The 17,869-nt window shown below is 38.9% G+C and overlaps 1 protein-coding gene across 5 annotated transcripts in view; it reads left to right on the top strand.

Annotated features, from left to right (window-relative positions):
• tbc1d4 (TBC1 domain family, member 4) overlaps positions 1-17,869 on the top strand; it is a 59,707-nt gene that overhangs the window by 24,328 nt on the left and 17,510 nt on the right. Inside the window, exons 10-20 of one of the 5 annotated variants that reach the window (XM_041806463.1) lie at positions 780-902; positions 1,379-1,438; positions 8,406-8,614; positions 9,069-9,221; positions 12,134-12,291; positions 14,353-14,550; positions 16,222-16,224; positions 16,676-16,837; positions 16,971-17,129; positions 17,366-17,466; positions 17,561-17,704. In XM_041806463.1, the coding sequence (XP_041662397.1) occupies positions 780-902; positions 1,379-1,438; positions 8,406-8,614; positions 9,069-9,221; positions 12,134-12,291; positions 14,353-14,550; positions 16,222-16,224; positions 16,676-16,837; positions 16,971-17,129; positions 17,366-17,466; positions 17,561-17,704 (1,470 nt within the window). Of the gene's footprint in view, positions 1-779; positions 903-1,378; positions 1,439-8,402; positions 8,615-9,068; positions 9,222-12,133; positions 12,292-14,352; positions 14,551-16,221; positions 16,225-16,675; positions 16,838-16,970; positions 17,130-17,365; positions 17,467-17,560; positions 17,705-17,869 lie in introns of all 5 variants that reach the window. The other 4 variants (XM_041806461.1, XM_041806465.1, XM_041806462.1 and 1 more) reach the window with 4 other exon arrangements.

Below are 17,869 nucleotides of genomic sequence, written 5' to 3'. Positions count from 1 at the left end.
CACTTTATTTTCTGGCATTCTTATATTTGTAGCCATCATAGCTTAGCTACAAAGTCTGACATTACTTTCCAAATGATTTAGTTCAATGTGCCCATCCACATTGTAAGCATTACAAAATAAATAATTCTATTTTAAGAAAAGGGGATTGCATTTTTTAAAAAGGGTTTATCTTACAGCACATACACATAAAATTCTCTTTTGTTGCTTTGAGTGGTTATTATCCAGGCCAAAAATAAAATATTCACATCACAACTTAACTTCACAATGGACCATGATTTTGCTGATCTCGTGGACCCCCATTTGACTGGGCCCCAGAAAGCCCTTTTCTTATCTGTCTTTTTAGAGTTACACTCTAAATAGACAGGTCGAATCCTCTACTTACAACAAACCAGTCAACCTAGATTTCTGCTGCACTAAAAGCTCTGTTTTCTCCTTTCACATGTAAAGTTTATCCCTTCCCTTCCTGATGCATAACATTCCTGAAAAGACCTAAGCTCCTTACCAATACAATCAGTGCTACATTTAATAAAGCTGAATGGAAATAACAATGACAGTTAAGTATGACATGACTGTGGATTATTATTTTTGCGTGATACAGCCTGAGGTTGCATGTTAAATATCAATCATATAGCAGAACCCCAACAAGAGAATTACTCCAGTATTATTTATGATCACATGGTGTTCTGCTGTATGCTTCCACAGACAGCTTACAGTGAAAGTCTCATTGCAGCACTCACCTTTTATTAAATATTTTTATTGTGATGTTTGTTGTGTGACAGAACGCCACAAACAGCCCGTCGGCAGGTGACGGCACCGCCAGCAGCAGCCGCTTCAAACTTGATGTGCTGAAGAACAAAGCTCGCACGTCTCTCACAAGCTCCCTGGAGAACATCTTTGCAAGGGTGTGTCTGAGCAGAGAGGGGTTTTTTATAGTTTTCCCTACCCTCCTGCCTCTATTTTTATTTAATTCCCTGCTGTTATTGTGTCTGCTTTTTCTCTCTAAGTTTATCTCTGTAGATATTTTTGTCAGAAAATAGCCACTGTGCTTTATTCCCTTTGTATCCCTCAGCATATCAGTTGCTGTTTCTGTGTCATTGTCATCCAAGGGATTTGGATTGACCCATATCTGTCAGTAAGACGACAGAATAATTCCTTAGCAGAAACATCCGGGTAATCTGAGACCTCTCCTCTACTACCATCTGTTATTATGTTAGAGGCTTAAATGAACAATGAAATGTGTACCCTTATCCTTCTGTTGCAAGGCTTTGTTTAACTAACTTCTCAACTGTACAGTTGCAAAATATCCCCCACTTGCATGTTTTTGCATATAATATTTTTGTATTATATTCTAATATTATGTAATCACCTCTGTTACCAGGGCGCCAGCAGGATGCGGGGCCGTTTGGGAAGCATGGGAAGCATTAGCAGCTTTGAAAGGGTAAGTGTCCATACAGAGGAGGAACATGAGAATTCCCAGAAGTTCACTGGAGGGACTCTGGGAATTCTCACTTTTTACCCAGTGGCTTTTAAAAGCATGTTCTTTTCCAGCTCTGTCCTCAGAAAAAAAAAACAAGTGCAATAAACATGCTTTCACTTTCGTCAGGGTCAGTTTTGGTTTGGGGCTGTTCTGTTCTCACACTGAGGCCTGACTCTGCACTGAATTATTCGCACATAGTTTTATGATGAAGTTGACCTGGCCTGCAGACAGAACAGCGCAGCAGGGAGTGTGTTTACAGAGCTATCAGAGAACCATTTGGGGTTGTTGGCTGCAAAGTGTTGTTGCTGTGCAGAATGTGGAGTGAGTGCGTGATATAGTCCCCGCAACTCTACATCAGTCAGGAGGGAGAGGATTGCTCTCTGCTAACATCGTTGGAGTAACGATTGACGGGATGAGAGCATAAGAATTAAAAATCAATGCAGCTGAACCAGAGATATTCTCTGTTTGGTGCCCATGCATGAGCCTTCTTTGGTGGAACTTGGAGCGTACATTACCAGTAATGCAGCTCTACTTTCACTTATATCAAGTTTCTTTATTTTTTTCTAGGATCCTCTTTAGCTTCAGAGATGAGTTACCCTACACCCTGTTTTATTATTGCCAGTTGTTGGGGTTTTAATGCTAGGTTTTGGTTATATTATAATAATTGTAATTATTGACATGAATAAATACGGTTATTAATCAACATTAATAATTATCGAGGCACCACTCTGAAAACAGGGAACAACAATTAAAAAGGAGCAAAATTCAGTTTCAAAATGAAGATTTAAATGATAATATTACTACTATTTTTTTTTTATAAATATCTGTATTGTATGAATATAAGGTGTGAGACCATACACTGACCTTCTCAACCAGCAAATTGTTACGATGTATATGCGCATTATCACAGACAACTTCTCTTTAAATCTATAATATGATTAATTAACAAAGCAGCATCAATGGTTATCAGTGACACTTCGACAAATGGGAAGGTTTTATCCATGTAGTTCAATGAGTTTTACATAAAACTTGTCCAAGAAAGTATGTTGGCTTGCCTGTACACTGTGACGAAAATGCACAAAGCACTTTATTTTTCCCAAAAACCCCTCTGTCTCAGGCACTAATTTACGATGCAGCTTTTGTCATTTTGTCTCCTTCCACTGTGCACTAATCCTCTGATCAGCTGTGTGGGTCTGATGGCTTCCACAGGGATAATAACACCACACCAAGCTAAAACAAAGACAATATAAGTGATTTGGATTTATCTGGTAGTGTAGGTGTGGAAAATGCAAACCCATGCTTGGGATCTCTCCTGCTCGAAACTTACAAATGAAGTTTCTCTGTACTCTCTTTTAGCCCGCTTACTCTCCATCTGTATAAGTTCTTCTTCGGTGTACGCCGGTTCATACAAATATATCCTCTTGTTTCCACATAGCGGCACATCATCATCACTTGAGTCAAAAATCACTCATATTGTCTTTTTTTAACTTGGTGTGGTGTTAGTATCCCTGTGGAAGCCAACAGACCCACACAGCTGATCAGAGGATCAGTGCACGGTGAAAGGAGATGAAATGGCAAAAGCTGTATCATAAATTAGTGCCTGACACAGAGGGGTTTCAGGAAAAATTAAATGCTTGTGGATTTTCGAGACATCGTACAGGCAAGCCAACATATTTTCTTGGCCATTTTTACGTAAACTCTTTAAACTATGCAAATAAAACGTTCCCATCTACAGTCATTATGCCGGATCTCCATGAGCTTGTAATAACCACCAGAGCAACTTTCAGAGAAATCACTGTAGGCTAATGCCACTACTATAGCCAAGTACCTCATACGACCCAACTTCAAAAATCACAAAATACACCTTTAAAGTTTACACCCTGAAAAGACAATGCTCATGACATCTATTTGGATTTCATGCAGCTCTGCCTACAGCCAAAAAATATTTTCTGCATCATTTTTCATGTATCCAGTAATGTTCTCCAGAATTTATATGAACAAAAAAAGAGAGAGCCATGAATGTGTAAAATTGATTTCCTCTGTAGGGATGCATTGCTTATAGATTTTAACAAAAACAGAACAAAATTCTACAGGGTGCTCAAATGACTCACTTTGTCAATTGCATCTATTATTTCATGTCAGATTTTATCAAGAAAAAATGCAATTAAAATCCAGGGTGATTATTTGCATCAGAGTTTAAGTTTAAGCTCCAGATAAGTTTTTGGTTAAAATTAGTGCCGTTAATTGGTCAAAAAATTAATCAAGTTAATCACACCACTATGCTGTATTTCACAAACTGTGATTAACCCTGTTTAATCACAGCATTTCTTTAGTTTCAGTAATTTTTAGATTTTTAAACATTCTTACTATCAAGTGTTTATTTTCATTATTTTAAATTTATTTACAGCAATTTGAAAACACTTTGTCCAAAAAAAAATTATTATTATTATTATTATTGTTATTATTATCTATAAATTAAAATTGAAAACACTACCATTTACTTGCATTTTTGTTTGAGATAAATTAGTACATGTGTGGTGTTTAAATGAGGAATATTAAACTAACTAGAATTTTTAAACTTATTTGTGGTTTGTAAGTCAGAGTGTCTTAATTCACTGAGCAATAATATATTTAAATTGCAAATGAGCCCCGAAGACAAACGCATCAGGTACAAAGTAACTCCTGCTGTTAAGTGAACGATCAGGTGTGCTGTTACCCCGAGGTAGCTGTGGTTGCTTACTGATGTCCAGTGGTCTCTCCTCAGTGTAATTAATGTAGCTCGGGCCAGCTGCTCCATGTTAGTTGCCTTTTTAGCTGTCATAAAGTCCATAGATTCTTGTGACAGTAGTTCTTGTAGGTGTTCTGCGGTACGGGTGATCCGAAGCAACCCAGATGATGTCTTGAAGCCCCTTGTTGACAATGATGTCGATGCTCTGCAGTCTCTAGTGACCCATTAGCGATTGCATTAGTTAGCTTAGATGTTGTCGTTATGGGGACAAATCTGAGTCTGCTGGACTGTGCCAGTGTAGCTTGATGTTATGATTCAATCCCGTGTAGTTGTTAGCATCTTTGCTAACATTAGCTATCATGGATTGATCCCGTGTTGTTGTTAGTGTCTTTACCAACATTAGCAAGGATGCGTTTGCCCGGAGGTGGTACTTCAGACTCGTTGTGCTTCAGTGTAAAGACAATTTATCACTGCAGCATGTACACACAACTTTAGTTTCACCCAGACTTCCATTAGACAGCTTTTTAAATCAAATTTGCCATGAAGCAGACCTGGGTCTGTCTCCTCACTCATCACTGCTGGCTGCATTTGACCTGCCTTTAATCTGTTCACCCAAGGGATGTTAACATCCGCGCAGGAGCACTACGGGAGGAAGTTGTGGTCAAGCTTAGACATATGATTAAATTGCATTCTTATTTTTTTAACGCATTAAGCTTTCCAGATTAGTCACGAGCATAAACGCGTTAATATTAACACGCCTAGTCAAAAGATAATACTATCCATCAGCAACTTGAATACCATTAAAATGTCCTTGTCTTGTTTTTTATATGATCTGGTGGTGTCTTTAAATATGTGCCAGTCTGGTATCATTTATGCCAAGGCTAAGCTGTGTCCCTGTAGCTTCTTATGTTTTTGTTAGTTAGAGATTGTTGTTTAACTTGTGTTAGATTGTATAAGTTTTCATCTGGGAATTATGTCAGGATGCCGATGTTCTAGCAAGCAGGAAATTCAGTCAGGATGTCCAGTTGTGCTGAGCCATGCCTGTTTGGGTTTCCTCTTCTGAGCCAAGTCATAGGATACAGAACTACAGGAGTGTCTGAGCAACTTTATCTTATCGGTGTTTCCTCTGATCTACAATTAAGCCATTTAGCCGTCAGTGATATTATCTGTGCAACAGCCGAACAGACAGTTGGCAATCTGCATTTTGATTAGCAGTGCAAGTATTGAGGAGATAAAGGCCACAGCACCATCAGACCTTGCTGCTGTGAGTATCGCTGAGTTTATCCTGTCATGTCAGATTTCAGAGGGGGAGGTCGGTAAAAAACATCATGGAAGCAGACTGGAGGGAGTTTAGACACCGAGGTCCTATCCACCAATAGTGAGTGATGCAGTGAGTCACAGGACTTTGCCCATTAGAATACAATAGATGTGGGAGTTGTACCAGCAGGCATGAGACAAAGCTGAATCCTGAAGTGTTGAGTGGAAAGTTGAACCTGGGACGAGTATGGCTTTGGTGTTGCATGGCCTTGGTGAGTGCAGACCTGTAATTTGAGATATTAAGGTGGTTTGAATTTGGCCGTGAACTTACTTTGGAATTAAGTTACTAGCTTTGTGTGTCTTAACTTCAGAAGACATCATTATCAGCAATTGACTTTTACCTGCTTTTAACCAGGAAATGGATGTAATTCAGATAAATTAGTTATTGGAATATGCCTTTAGCCTTTCATTAATGACCATTTATGTCATTACTTACTTCTGAAAAAAGATAAAAGGCAAATCTAACCATGCAAAAACTGTAGATGTAAAAATTGTGGTTGTACAGAGGTAGGTAATGACCAGTTGTCTGATTCAATTTAATCACATTTTCATTTGGTATAGGTTAGGCTAGACTAGGTTTGGTTAATTTGGTTTAGTTTAATTAAGGTAAGTATGGTTGTAGTTTAGTTTAATTTAGTTAAGTAAAGTTTAGGTAAGGTTAGGCCAGACCAGATTATTATGGTTTATTTGTTTTTTAGTTTGGTTTAGGTTAGATAATTTTGGTTCAGTTTAGTTTGCTTTTTTAGGTTAGTTTGGTTTAGTTTTGTGAGGTAAAGTAAAGGCCTTTCAGAATTTAGCTTAGATTACTTTAGTTTAGTTTAAGTTTGATTAGTATGGTCAAGTTTAGTTTTAAGTTAAGGTTAGGTTAGGCTAGATAAGGTTAGAGTTCATCAGTTTAGTTAAGTTTAGCTATTGATCAAGGTTAGGTTAGTTTGGTAAGTCTAGGTTAGGTTAAGTTAGATCAGTATGGTTTAGTTGAGTGTTTGTTAGATTGGGTTAGGTTAGTATAGTTCAGTGGTAAAGTAAGTTTAGGTTACCTTGGTTATGTTTAGTTTAGTTTTTAGTTAATGCTAGTTTGATTTACCTTACTTCATTTTAGTTTAGATTTGTTGTTTGCATGTTTAGTTTCATTTTGGTTAGGTCAGATCAGTATGGTATAGTTTAGTTTTTAGTAAAAGTATTTGTGGTTTGGTTTGGTTTAGGTTGGGTTATTGCAGTTTAGTTTAGTTTTTACGTTAGGTTAGACTCTTTGGTTTAGTTTACTTATATTTTTAGTTAAGGTTAGGTTAGATTTATGTTGTTAAGTTTATTTTAGTTTTAAGTTAAGGTTAGTTTAGTTTTCAGTCAGGGTTAGGTAAGATTACTTTGGTAAGTTTAGTTTAGCTTTTAGTTAAGGTTTTTAGTTAGGTTAGATTACTTGGGTTTAGTTTTGTTTAATTTTTAGGTAAGTTAGGTTAGGAAAGTTTACTTCGGTTTAGTTTCGTTAAGTTTAGTTTTTAGTTAAGGTTTGGTTAGATAAGATTACTTGGGTTAAGTTTATTTTTAGTTAAGGTTAGTTTAATTAGTAGTTAAGGTTAGCTTAAATTACTTAATTAAGTTAAGTTTAGCTTTTTGTTAAGGTAAACTTTGGTTAGGTTAGATTACTAGCTAAGGTTAGGTTAAATTAGATTAGTTGGGCTTAGTTTAGTTCAGTTTTTAGTTAAGGTTAGTTGAGTTAATAGTTAAAGTTAGGTTGGATTAGATCACCTGGGTTTGGTTTAGTTAATATTTAAGTTAAGGATATGTCAGTGTGGTTTAGTTAAGTTTAGTTTTTAGTTCAGATTTTTTAGGTTTAGTTTAGTTCATTTCAGTTTAGTTCTATTCTAGGTATCAACAGGTTACAACCTACAGAAGCCTTCAGCAAACATGCATCCATGTATCTTATAGTGTCTGTCATCCTGTAATAACAAATATGTTTCAGTTGTATTCTAGAGATTTAGACTCAAAGGATGAGCAGAAATGTAAGTTGTACTGGTTGGTAAGATGCAGGCTTTTTGGGGGTGTCCCAAAGGAAAAACGTTTTAAAGTGTCTTCCTGGGTGATGATTTCCATCATGTTTGGAGAAGGGACACTGTTTCTGTGTACCTGTGTGACTCTTTTTGTACAATCTCTTTACCCTGTGTAGCGTTTAAATTCCTGCTGGCTACTGGAACATAAGGTACAGTTCCCAGCTATGCTGATAATTGTGATGACCCACACCTGCATTTCACGCTGCCTAAATGAGATGTCCTTTTCCTCATAAAACCAACACTTTACATGATTTGCTTACTTAAGTATGCAGCGTTTTTTTTTTTTTTAATTCAGAATTATGACTTGATCAGGGAGAAAGCTTTTAAAAAGTAGTGCTGCAGAGCTTTGATGGCCTAGCGTTTCTGCCAAGCCCCATAGGCCTCCAAGCAGGCAGAGCAGGTTCCACAAATAGTGGGCTATTTTTCATCAGATAACAATATAACCAGCCCTTTCCACAAGAATACTGTCTTGGTAAATATAAAGATGATGATGCAATCATCATGTTGTCTTAATAGACCAAGATGTTTAGGCAATTGTTAAGAGAAAATTAGCTTAGATTTCCAAGAACAAATTGTCAGGTCATTATTCATGAAAAGGAAGCTTTCTTGTTTGTAGATAAGGGAATTATCAACCTCTGATCAAGAGAAAATAGGCTTTTCTTGATCAACATAATTGCACTATTAGATCATTGATCCCAACTAAAAGCTTTGATAATTCAAGATAATCAAAGCTCAAAAAGCTGTTGTTTCAAGATAAGCAGTCCTTTGCTTCCATCCACTCCAAAATGAATCCAAAGGGTTGTTGCACTTACATTTTACATCCTCTCCTCAGCAGGATGAGGAGTCTCCTGGTCACTCCCCTCCTGGTTCTCCTCCTTCTTTCCCTGATGACGACCAAGAAGGCAGTTTGCAGTTCCGTCGACGTGCCCACACCTTCAGCCATCCACCTGTGAAGAAACGCATCTCCTTCGAAGGCCAGCCAACCCCCCAGAACAGACCTCTACGCAGACAACAGTCTGTTAATCAAGAACTGCTGCAGAGCAGGTAACCTCCCCTTCATTTAGCCTATTGGCCTCTGCTTCCTGGTTTGCACCTTTGGAAGAGGAATGATCAATGCACAGTATGCATCTTTAGTAATGCTGTAGATGATATGATACTAAAATCTCCTAGCAGTGAGCTTTTGTGTTTTGTTTTGAAGAAATGGCTAATGCTAACTGCTAAAAATCAGAACTTGATGCTTTCTTTTAAATCACTCTGACTCAGACCAAATATTTATCTAACCTTTGATGTTCTCAGACAATCTAATCTATTTGCAGCACTTTGATCAGTCCTAAATCTGTCCGCCTCCTGCTCCACTATCCTCAAACAATAGCATCACACATTTCCTGCCTCTGTTTTTGATCCCACGTTAGCTTTTTTCTGTTCAGCTTTTTTTTTTCTTTTGTGTAATGTGTTTGTTTTTCATATTTTGTGGGCATTTCATGTGTGGCTCGCCCAGTCCCGTGGCTGTCACGAGAACGCGCAGCGTTTCGGAGAGCGAGTCCACCTTCACCCTCCCCTCCTCCTTCTTCGCCCCCACTTTCCTGAAAAGCATTTACCAGGGCTCGCTAGGCTCCCTCAGCTCCCTGGCAGACAGTGGGAGCCTCAAGAGGTGAGAGGGGGTGCTCATACCAGCCCCCTGCTTAGACCCAAACTCACAGATGAGATGGGTGGGAGGGCACAGACTGTTCGTTGCTGGGATGGCCGTAAACGCATACGTGTTGGCTGTCTGAACTTTTAACCTCCCTGTATCTTTTAACTTTTCTTCGTTTGTCATCAGCAACTTTTATTGGAAAATACTCTCCAGCTGTTTCTTTTCCACATCAATCTTTTGTGCAGCTGGACCCACCCTCTTATATCTCACTCTGAAATTGAAGGGGATGCTGATACACCCCTGTCTTGTTGTATTTGCATGTGGTATGAGGCTGTACTGCATGGCAAAACTGTATTTAACCCTTAACATAAAGCTTTTATTAACTGCATTTTGCACTACAACAGCATCTTTTTTCCTTCATGTCGACTTAGATTAGGAGTGTTCTGAATTTAGCAAACAAAGTAAGGGAATTTGTGTGTGGTAGATTATTTTTTTGTTGTAAAAATGCTTCTTGGTAATAAATCTGATACTGTTGGAAAGCCTGATTATTTCCCTTTTACATGGTGCCACATTTATAAGGAACATGCATTTGTGAGATGAGCAGCAGGGCTGAGTGTGTGGGTTTGGTGCCTGAAAGATTAGCCGAATCTTCTCTACCAGTGCCAAACAGTTTATTTGGTGTTGCTACTGACTCTTTTTTTAAGTTTCTGCTACCTCCAGGCGCTGACAGTTGTCAGCATGGGCCTTGCTACAGTGGTCAATAGGTGTCTGCTGCAAGAGTCAGCATGACTGATGTAGATATGGCTGGTGTGGCCCAAGCTGCAGCATTATTTGGGATTAGCTCTAGTACCATCTCCAAACTGAAGGCTTAGCTCTATATAATGGGGGACATCATAGATAGGCCACTAAGTGGACGTCCCAAGAGAGAAGATAGGGCAAATTTTTCATGTGCCATACCTACATACTCAGCTCTGCATCCCACGAATGCATGTTCCTTACAAATGTGGCACCATTTAAAAGGGATATAAACAGTTTTTCCTGCGGTATAAGAATTGTCAACAAGAAGCATTGTTACAACAAAGAAATAATAGCAAACACAAATTTCCTTACTTTTTGTGCTAGGTGTATTTTGTTCTCAATGTTCATTTGCACTACCCAGTCAGGTTACGTAGTATGCTCAAGGGATGAGTGTCTAGATCCCCTCTTGCAGCACTACCTTAACACGCTCTGCAAGGTGTCTGTCTGGCAGAAAGGAAAGGTTAACATTTCCATTATAAATGAGACTCAGTGGAGCAGACAAGATGCTCTTCTCCCCTGACAGCCATCCGATCCTCTGAACCCTGACACTGATAAAGCAGCAGAAGGTTCAAGAAAAGCTTTTGAATCTTTTGTTGCCCCTAGAGATGAAGAAAATAGAATATGTAGAAAAGCCTCGACACGCAGGGTCTAAATATGCAAACATGTTCAAAGCCACAGTTCTTTTATCTGCTGCAGGGAAAAAAATTACACAAGATAATGTGTCAAGTGAAGAGTTTATCTGTTTAAGAGGAAATAAAAGAGAGGAGTGTGTGTGTGGCAGCTCTCTTAAACGACATGTCCTAGTTTACTGCCCACATGATCAGGCAGAAGTTTGCATGTTAAGAAATGTATTAAATTCTGTAACTATCAGTTATTTTCATGGAGTAAAATAATTATTTCTGTATTGGAAAAATAAATCTGTCAAACAGAATAGCTTTGGTTAAGTATAAAGTTTAAATGTAGTTTGAAGTTATTGGAAAAATCATTCAAATTTTCACCAAATTTTTGTTATTGAAACTAGAATCAAGAAAAAAGGAAAGTACAAACTGCAATTCCAAAACAGCAAACTTGCTCAAACTGATAAACTTTGCCTGTCTTTTAAAAAAAATATTCACTCTTTCTGAATCAGATGGCTGTTTTTGCAAAGCTTTAAGTTGAGATGATTATTTTAAGTCAGAATGATTGGACCAATCAGTGCCATTTGAGGTGACAGAGGTAGCAGCTACAGGCATGGTTTAGTTTAAGTGACTGCAAACCTGTAAACAATGGTAGCCAGTGAAGAGACTTGTGTGGATGCAACCCAACTATAAGCTTTTCTTGGTGGAATTTGGTATTTTTTGCTCTTCTCCTGACCGTCTTCAGCACAGGTTTAATTAACCAATGGACTCCACTGATGGTGAAGAATTGTGTATTGACATATAAAATATACGTAAAATATATCCTATGCCACTGATATTTAAAAGGTCCTTGTGGCATGTCAGGTTACAGTCATCTCCCTGTTTTGCAAAGAGTTTGTTCAGATGTTTGCACAAATTGCAGGTTTGATCATAAACCTCTACACCCTTCCCACATAATGACCATGAACTTTATTTTGGTTGTTTTGGACATGTTGGGGATCCTTTTTTCATTTCGTGTTTGCTCTTGCCAAGTTTTCAACAATATCTGTATTGTTCAGTGAAAGATGAGGGTTTCAGGGCTTAGCTAGAGTTGGATAAATGTGAAATATGAGTAAAGTGGGGCAGTGAACTTGACATTTTGCAGTACCAAGGCCAAAAAAATGTTTTCTGCTTCACTAACAAAAGCCTTTTTTTCCCCCCAGGAAGTGGAAAAAGCATGCACGCCTCTCAGCTGTGGCTGCTTGTTGTCGTTTTTTTGTCACCTTCAGCACTACTCTCTGCTTTATTAACATGAACAGTGGGAATCAGTCAATAACTGTTATGTTTAAGCTCTATTGTGACTGTGAGCTCTTATCAGCTTATGGTTTCCAGATGAGAACCTTTATAAGGTTTTCAATGTTGTCTTTAATGGGTTAATGCACTCTGTGTATCTGCTTGCATTTGTGAAAGCTGCTGAAAGCGTGTTAGTGTAAGCTAACACCCTACTCATTTATCAGGTGTCTGCTTCTCTTGTAGCAATGGGGAAGGCAGGAAGAGGACGTCATCCGGCTGCAGCAGCGACTCAGTGACTGGAGGGCTCCCTCCAACCCCACGCAGGGTCTCCTGGAGACAGAAGATCTTCCTGAGGGTGGCTTCACCCATGAACAAGCCATCTGCCTCCATGCAGCACACAGGTCTGGTAACATTATCCCTCAAGTAGCCTAGAGGAGGCGCTGCATGATGCACAATGTATACGCTCTGAATAATCCACCAGTGCATAAAGAATGATAGAAGGAACGTGAGTCTGGTGGAAAGTTTCTATTCTTACTCTAGTGACCTTAGAATCCCATGCATGCTGTATATGGGAGAGGCAGAGAGGGGTCAAGGAAGAGAGGAATTTTCCTCTTCATCATGTCAGATAACACTGATAAAGAAGTTTGGGAAAGTGAGCCTCCTACCTGTTCTCATGGATAATTTTTGTCTCTTACATATTTTTTAAAGGTGTTTGCAGGTTATTCCCACAGTCAAGGCATAAAATCATAAAAATCTGCCGTAGTTGTAACTTCCTCAGCTGGTTAGCTGCTAACTTGTGCTTTTGCTCTTTGGTGCTGGAAAGAAATAGTTACAACAGCAGTTATGGCAAAAATAAATCCTTAACAGGGTTCATATGGGTGATGGAGATCCTTGAAAATGCTTGAATTTAATTTTGCGTTTTTAGGGTTTAAAAAAAAAAAAAGGCTTTATTTCTGAGTATTTCAAATGAATGCTAACTGCTTTGAGGCAAGTGATGTGTTTTTTTTTTAGCACCTTTATGATTAAATTCAGTCCTTTTTTACATCATTTTAGCTCCATAACACCTAGAAAACCTTTTTTTGGTTGTGAATTAGTGAAAATATGTAATTTACCACACTTATAAGGTGCTGAAAATCCTGAAAATATGCATCGTACTTGTAAGAAGTGCTTTAATTTTGTAAGAATTTTTGAGGGCATTTTGCCTTTATTTGGCTGAATAGAGACAGGAAATCTGGGGAGAGAGAATGGGGGAAGACATCCACAAAACATGCGCCAAGTCTACGGAATCCATCCCAAGACCAACGCGTCAAGGACTGCAGCCCTTGCATGTGGGCCAACTACCAACTGAGCTAAATAGGCACCAAGAAGTGCTTGAATTTGACCTAGGTGTAAGGTGTATGAACCCTGCCTAAAAGTCAAGTAACAAATCAGCTTCCTCTTTGAAGAGGCAAGATTTATCAACACTGTAATTATGACCTAAAATCAAAACAACAGCTAAAAGGCTCAGCAGAGCTGGTGATAAATATCTATAAAAAGTCCCTTTCATGGTTCACAAGATCATCCATCCATCTATCCATTATCTGTTTCCATTGATGCATACAGGGAGTTGGAGGCTCAACCAAATCCCAGCTGTCATTGGGCAAAGCTGGGACACACCCTAGACTTGTTGCCAGTCATCACAGGGTTGACATATAGAGACTAAAAACCAGGCAGCCGCACACCTACAGGCATTAAGAGCCATTAATTAGCCTAACAAGTATCTCGTACCTCTAAAATGCCTTGCAGGCCAATTGAAACCTGCTCACTAGCTGGGCCATGTGACAACCCTGGTGTAAAACATTCATTTTGTAACATCAAGCACAAGTCTGCTGTGCGTGGTGTGCCATTGCCATGTCAGATATCAGCAAATTTTCAATATCATAGATCTGCCCATTTAAGCTATCCCCCAGTTTTTATGTTTATTTTCTGAGTTAGAAAGCATTTCTTATATCCTTTCATTCTTCCTTATTTATGGCGATAACTTAAAGATTTTGCAATGATTACAGTAAATACTCATACTGTGAAAACCAGTGTTAATTTTGGCAGCTATTTTTAGCCTTTAAATGAAATGCATTTTAGTTCCAGTCACATTTTAGTCATTACTATCCTTTTTAGTTTTAGTTGATGAAAACTCAAAACATTTTAGTCTAGTTTTAGTCATCTTGATGAAATCTGAACTTAGTTTCTGTAATTTTTAGTCATCAAAGATCTGTTTTTGTTAGTTTTGGTCTAGTTTTTGTCATGGAAAAAAGGCTGTCTACGAACATTTTTAGTCATAGTTTTAGTCGACCAAATTAAGACTGGTGAAAACAGCGATATTGCAACCTATTGGGTACCCCTTTTTACTTTATTTTGTGAAGTATAATTTCTATATATATTTCTATATGGACATTCTGTTGATACTTTTGTTTGTTGTGTTTTAGATCACTCAGATGGCAGGGAGCTGTTGCCTCTCTCACCTCGTGCCTTTGATTCAACCCTGGACCCTTTGGGGCGACTTCTGCCCTCAGCCGGGGAGAGACCTAAGAAGACAAGTGCGGACTATCGAGCTCTCTGGAAGACCGCCATCCACCAGCAGATCCTCCTGCTGCGCATGGAGAAGGAGAACCAGAGGCTGGAGGGTAAGCTGCAGTAATCTAGTGCACTTAAACATTCATAATGACCCTGAATGAATCCTTTGTATGATCACATGAAGGATAAATATGAAGAACATCTTGTTTCTTCTGAAAGAGTACTCACTGCTGTTTAGTTTCACTTTAGACACTGGTGGTATTGATTACTGGGCACAGGATTGTTCTTGTTTACTTAGCTAACACTAGGTCTTGTTGTTCAGACATTTATAAAAGTATTAATCTCAACTTTTGCCCTTTCGGTCATCATCTTGCACTCACACTGACAGTCTTGATTTCTCTAGAGCTCTGTTGAGATCAACAGAAGGCTGAAGTTAGCCACATGCTGTCTTCACTGTTTATTTTGAGAGGTCAGATCTCTGTAATCTTGGTTTGGAGCTCTAATTTTAGAGTGCAGTGTTCTGGCTAAGCACAAACAAGGAGCCACATGCAAACACTTTTAGGTGATGTTGGTGTAAAATTTGCAGGTTTTATCGTTTGCAAAAGCATCCTAAAGCAATTTTATTTTCCTCTCTTCATAACTGTCTTTGAAGAGGGAGTTAACAGTCTGGAGGAGGGATGGGGTGTAGCAGAGGAATTTAAAGCCTTTTGGGAGAGTGAATTAACTGCTTTGTTATCAAAACAGCATCTTTATAGTAAAGTGGCTCAGAGCACACTCCACCCTTTAAAAGATAAAAGACTGTGATATGGGTTAGTATATGCCTATGTTACAGTGTAAATAGAGGCCATATTAAACTGCGACTTTCAGCGGATTGCATCTATTGTTGTTGTAGCTATAAAAGAGATAAAAAGTATCCTGATGTGTGCCTCTTTGTTTTGCTTTATTACAATGTCAAGATAATCATCATATGTTTTAATGAAACTCTCTTTAATCAGAACTGGACCACATTTCTTTATCAAAACAAGAGTTAAGAGCCTCACTGAAAGCTTCTCTGGGCAGAGAAGTTGTGTTTTTCATGTCTCCCAACCATTTTCGCCATGAATTTTATCTATGGACTAGTCTACTGTTAATAAATTACTGCTAGCCTGTAGAACTCATGTTAGTACTGGAGCTGGGCATGCTTACGATCCCAGTTTGTCTTGTTGCTCTGATTGGCCCATAAAGAATGTGACAGAAAGAACATTCATCCAGTCACCTTCCAGGTAATTTTTTTGAAAAGTCCTGCCCTTCCCAAACACTTTATACGGGAGATTTCCCAGATTAATGTAAAATATATCTGTGCGATGGATATATGAAACAGTTGATCTGGCGTGTCAGGTTAAACACATCACATGTAATGCAATTTAGGAAGCCTTTTACAAATCAACACACCACAGAAATAGAGCAGTGTAGAATGGTACAAACTCACAGGTTTCATTGTGTAAGTCTGCAGGAGCCCCAGCAGAGGGCACTTTTGTTTCTCAACTGTCCCAGCGGCAAGCTCATAAAAATACACGGTAATCACCAGGATTAAAAACATGAAATAAGGGTAAATATTGGCCAATATTTGATTCTGCAGTGAGGAGTTACATCTATAGAGATTCTTTTAGCTCAGGGATGTAGCTGCTCTGTTTAGCCTTTATGTTTTATCCTATTATACCAACACATCTCTTCCTTTTGTTTGTGACTATGACACCAAATGCTGGTCTGAGGACCTAACTGTGAATAACCGTTTTCAATAGAAGGTAAGCAATAGGCAGGTAGATGTTTTGCATGATTATGGGTGTTGGTTAAACTATTCATTCAATTCATTTTCTTTTGTTTGCATGCTCAGGACTTTTAATACCTACTGTGGTTTTTGCAAATGTTGTCCTGTGAATTTCTCTCATATATCCTGATGTCTCTTGAGCTACTTCATGTCTCCACAACAATAAGGTTCGATCTTTGGTGTCAATATGGGATGTGGCTTGTGTTTACATAGTTTTCTGTGGTATCTGGTGTAAAACGGTTAGGGGATCTAATCCATACTTGCTTTCAGCTGCCTTAGATTTTACAAAAGCAGAAACATCGAGGATTTACGGCCCTATTCTATTTAGATTTGGTCTTCATTGTCTGCAGGGATAATGGCATCTTTTTTGGCAGAATGGTTTTAGATAAGTCCTTATGTCTCATTTTGTTCTGTTGATTGTGTTGCAGCGAGCAGAGATGAGCTGCACATCCGCAAGATGAAGCTGGACTACCAGGAAGTGGGCCAGTGCTCCAAAGAGGCACAGGCATTGTGGGAGAAAAAACTGACCGCCCCAGGCAGAACGACAGTCCCACAAGACAAGGAGGAGATGTACCGTGCTCTCTGCCAAGGTGAGGCTTTTTGTCTGAAGACGGGCAAAAATGGGTTTTAAAGGCATGCTTGTGTATTTATGTTTTTCCAAATCTATTTATAGCAGTAAATATTTCATGTGAGGGTCTGTGCATGTGTGGTTTATATTTGCAGGTGTTCCCAAGAGCAGGCGCGGAGAGGTCTGGTTGCTGCTTTCCCATCAACACCGCCTGCGTCACAGACTCCCCCAGCGCCAGCAGGCCCCCGACACCCCTTACCATGACCTGCTGAAGCAGCTCACTGCTCAGCAGCATGCTATTCTGGTGGACTTAGGTGAGCAACTGTAAGAGGAATAAATGAGCTTTTGTAGTTTAAAAAAGCAAAAAAAAATTTAAGAAAATACCATGGACTCCTTTTTTCAATATGAGCTTCAGTTATATTCTCTTTTCTTGTATTTTTCATGCCTAAACTTCAGAATTGACTACAAATTAAATTAAGTTGTCCTTAACTGTTTTTCCTAATTTGCTGAACGGGAAAAATGCCAATATAATCTGTATTTCCTTGCTTAGGCCGGACCTTTCCCACCCACCAGTACTTCTCCACCCAGCTGGGTGCAGGGCAGCTCTCCCTCTACAACCTCCTGAAAGCCTACTCTCTGCTGGATACAGAGGTACATTGTGAATTCTATCACTGTTCACTGTAAATGAGCTGTATGTTGTGTAACCAGTTGTCCACATTGTCTGCTTTCTTTTCATGCTTCACAGGTTGGTTACTGCCAGGGTATCAGCTTTGTAGCAGGAGTGTTGTTACTGCACATGAGTGAAGAACAGGCTTTTGACATGCTGAAGTTCCTCATGTACGACCTCGGCATCAGGCAGCAATACAGGCCGGACATGATTTCTCTGCAGGTCAGTACACCAGTCTGGGTTTGAACTCTAAACTATGAAGCATCTTGATGTTTGGTGATATCACTCTAGCTGCAGAATCCTCTGCATATCCTCTTTGAAAGATAATTTAGGTTTGAGCATCGTGCAGTGCTGCTTCATGCATTAAAGTTTTAACAAAACATCACA

The sequence above is a fragment of the Cheilinus undulatus genome, linkage group 15 (genome assembly GCF_018320785.1).
Source record: "Cheilinus undulatus linkage group 15, ASM1832078v1, whole genome shotgun sequence".
Lineage (NCBI taxonomy): Eukaryota > Metazoa > Chordata > Actinopteri > Labriformes > Labridae > Cheilinus > Cheilinus undulatus.
This window is presented reverse-complemented; position numbering and strand designations above follow the sequence as displayed.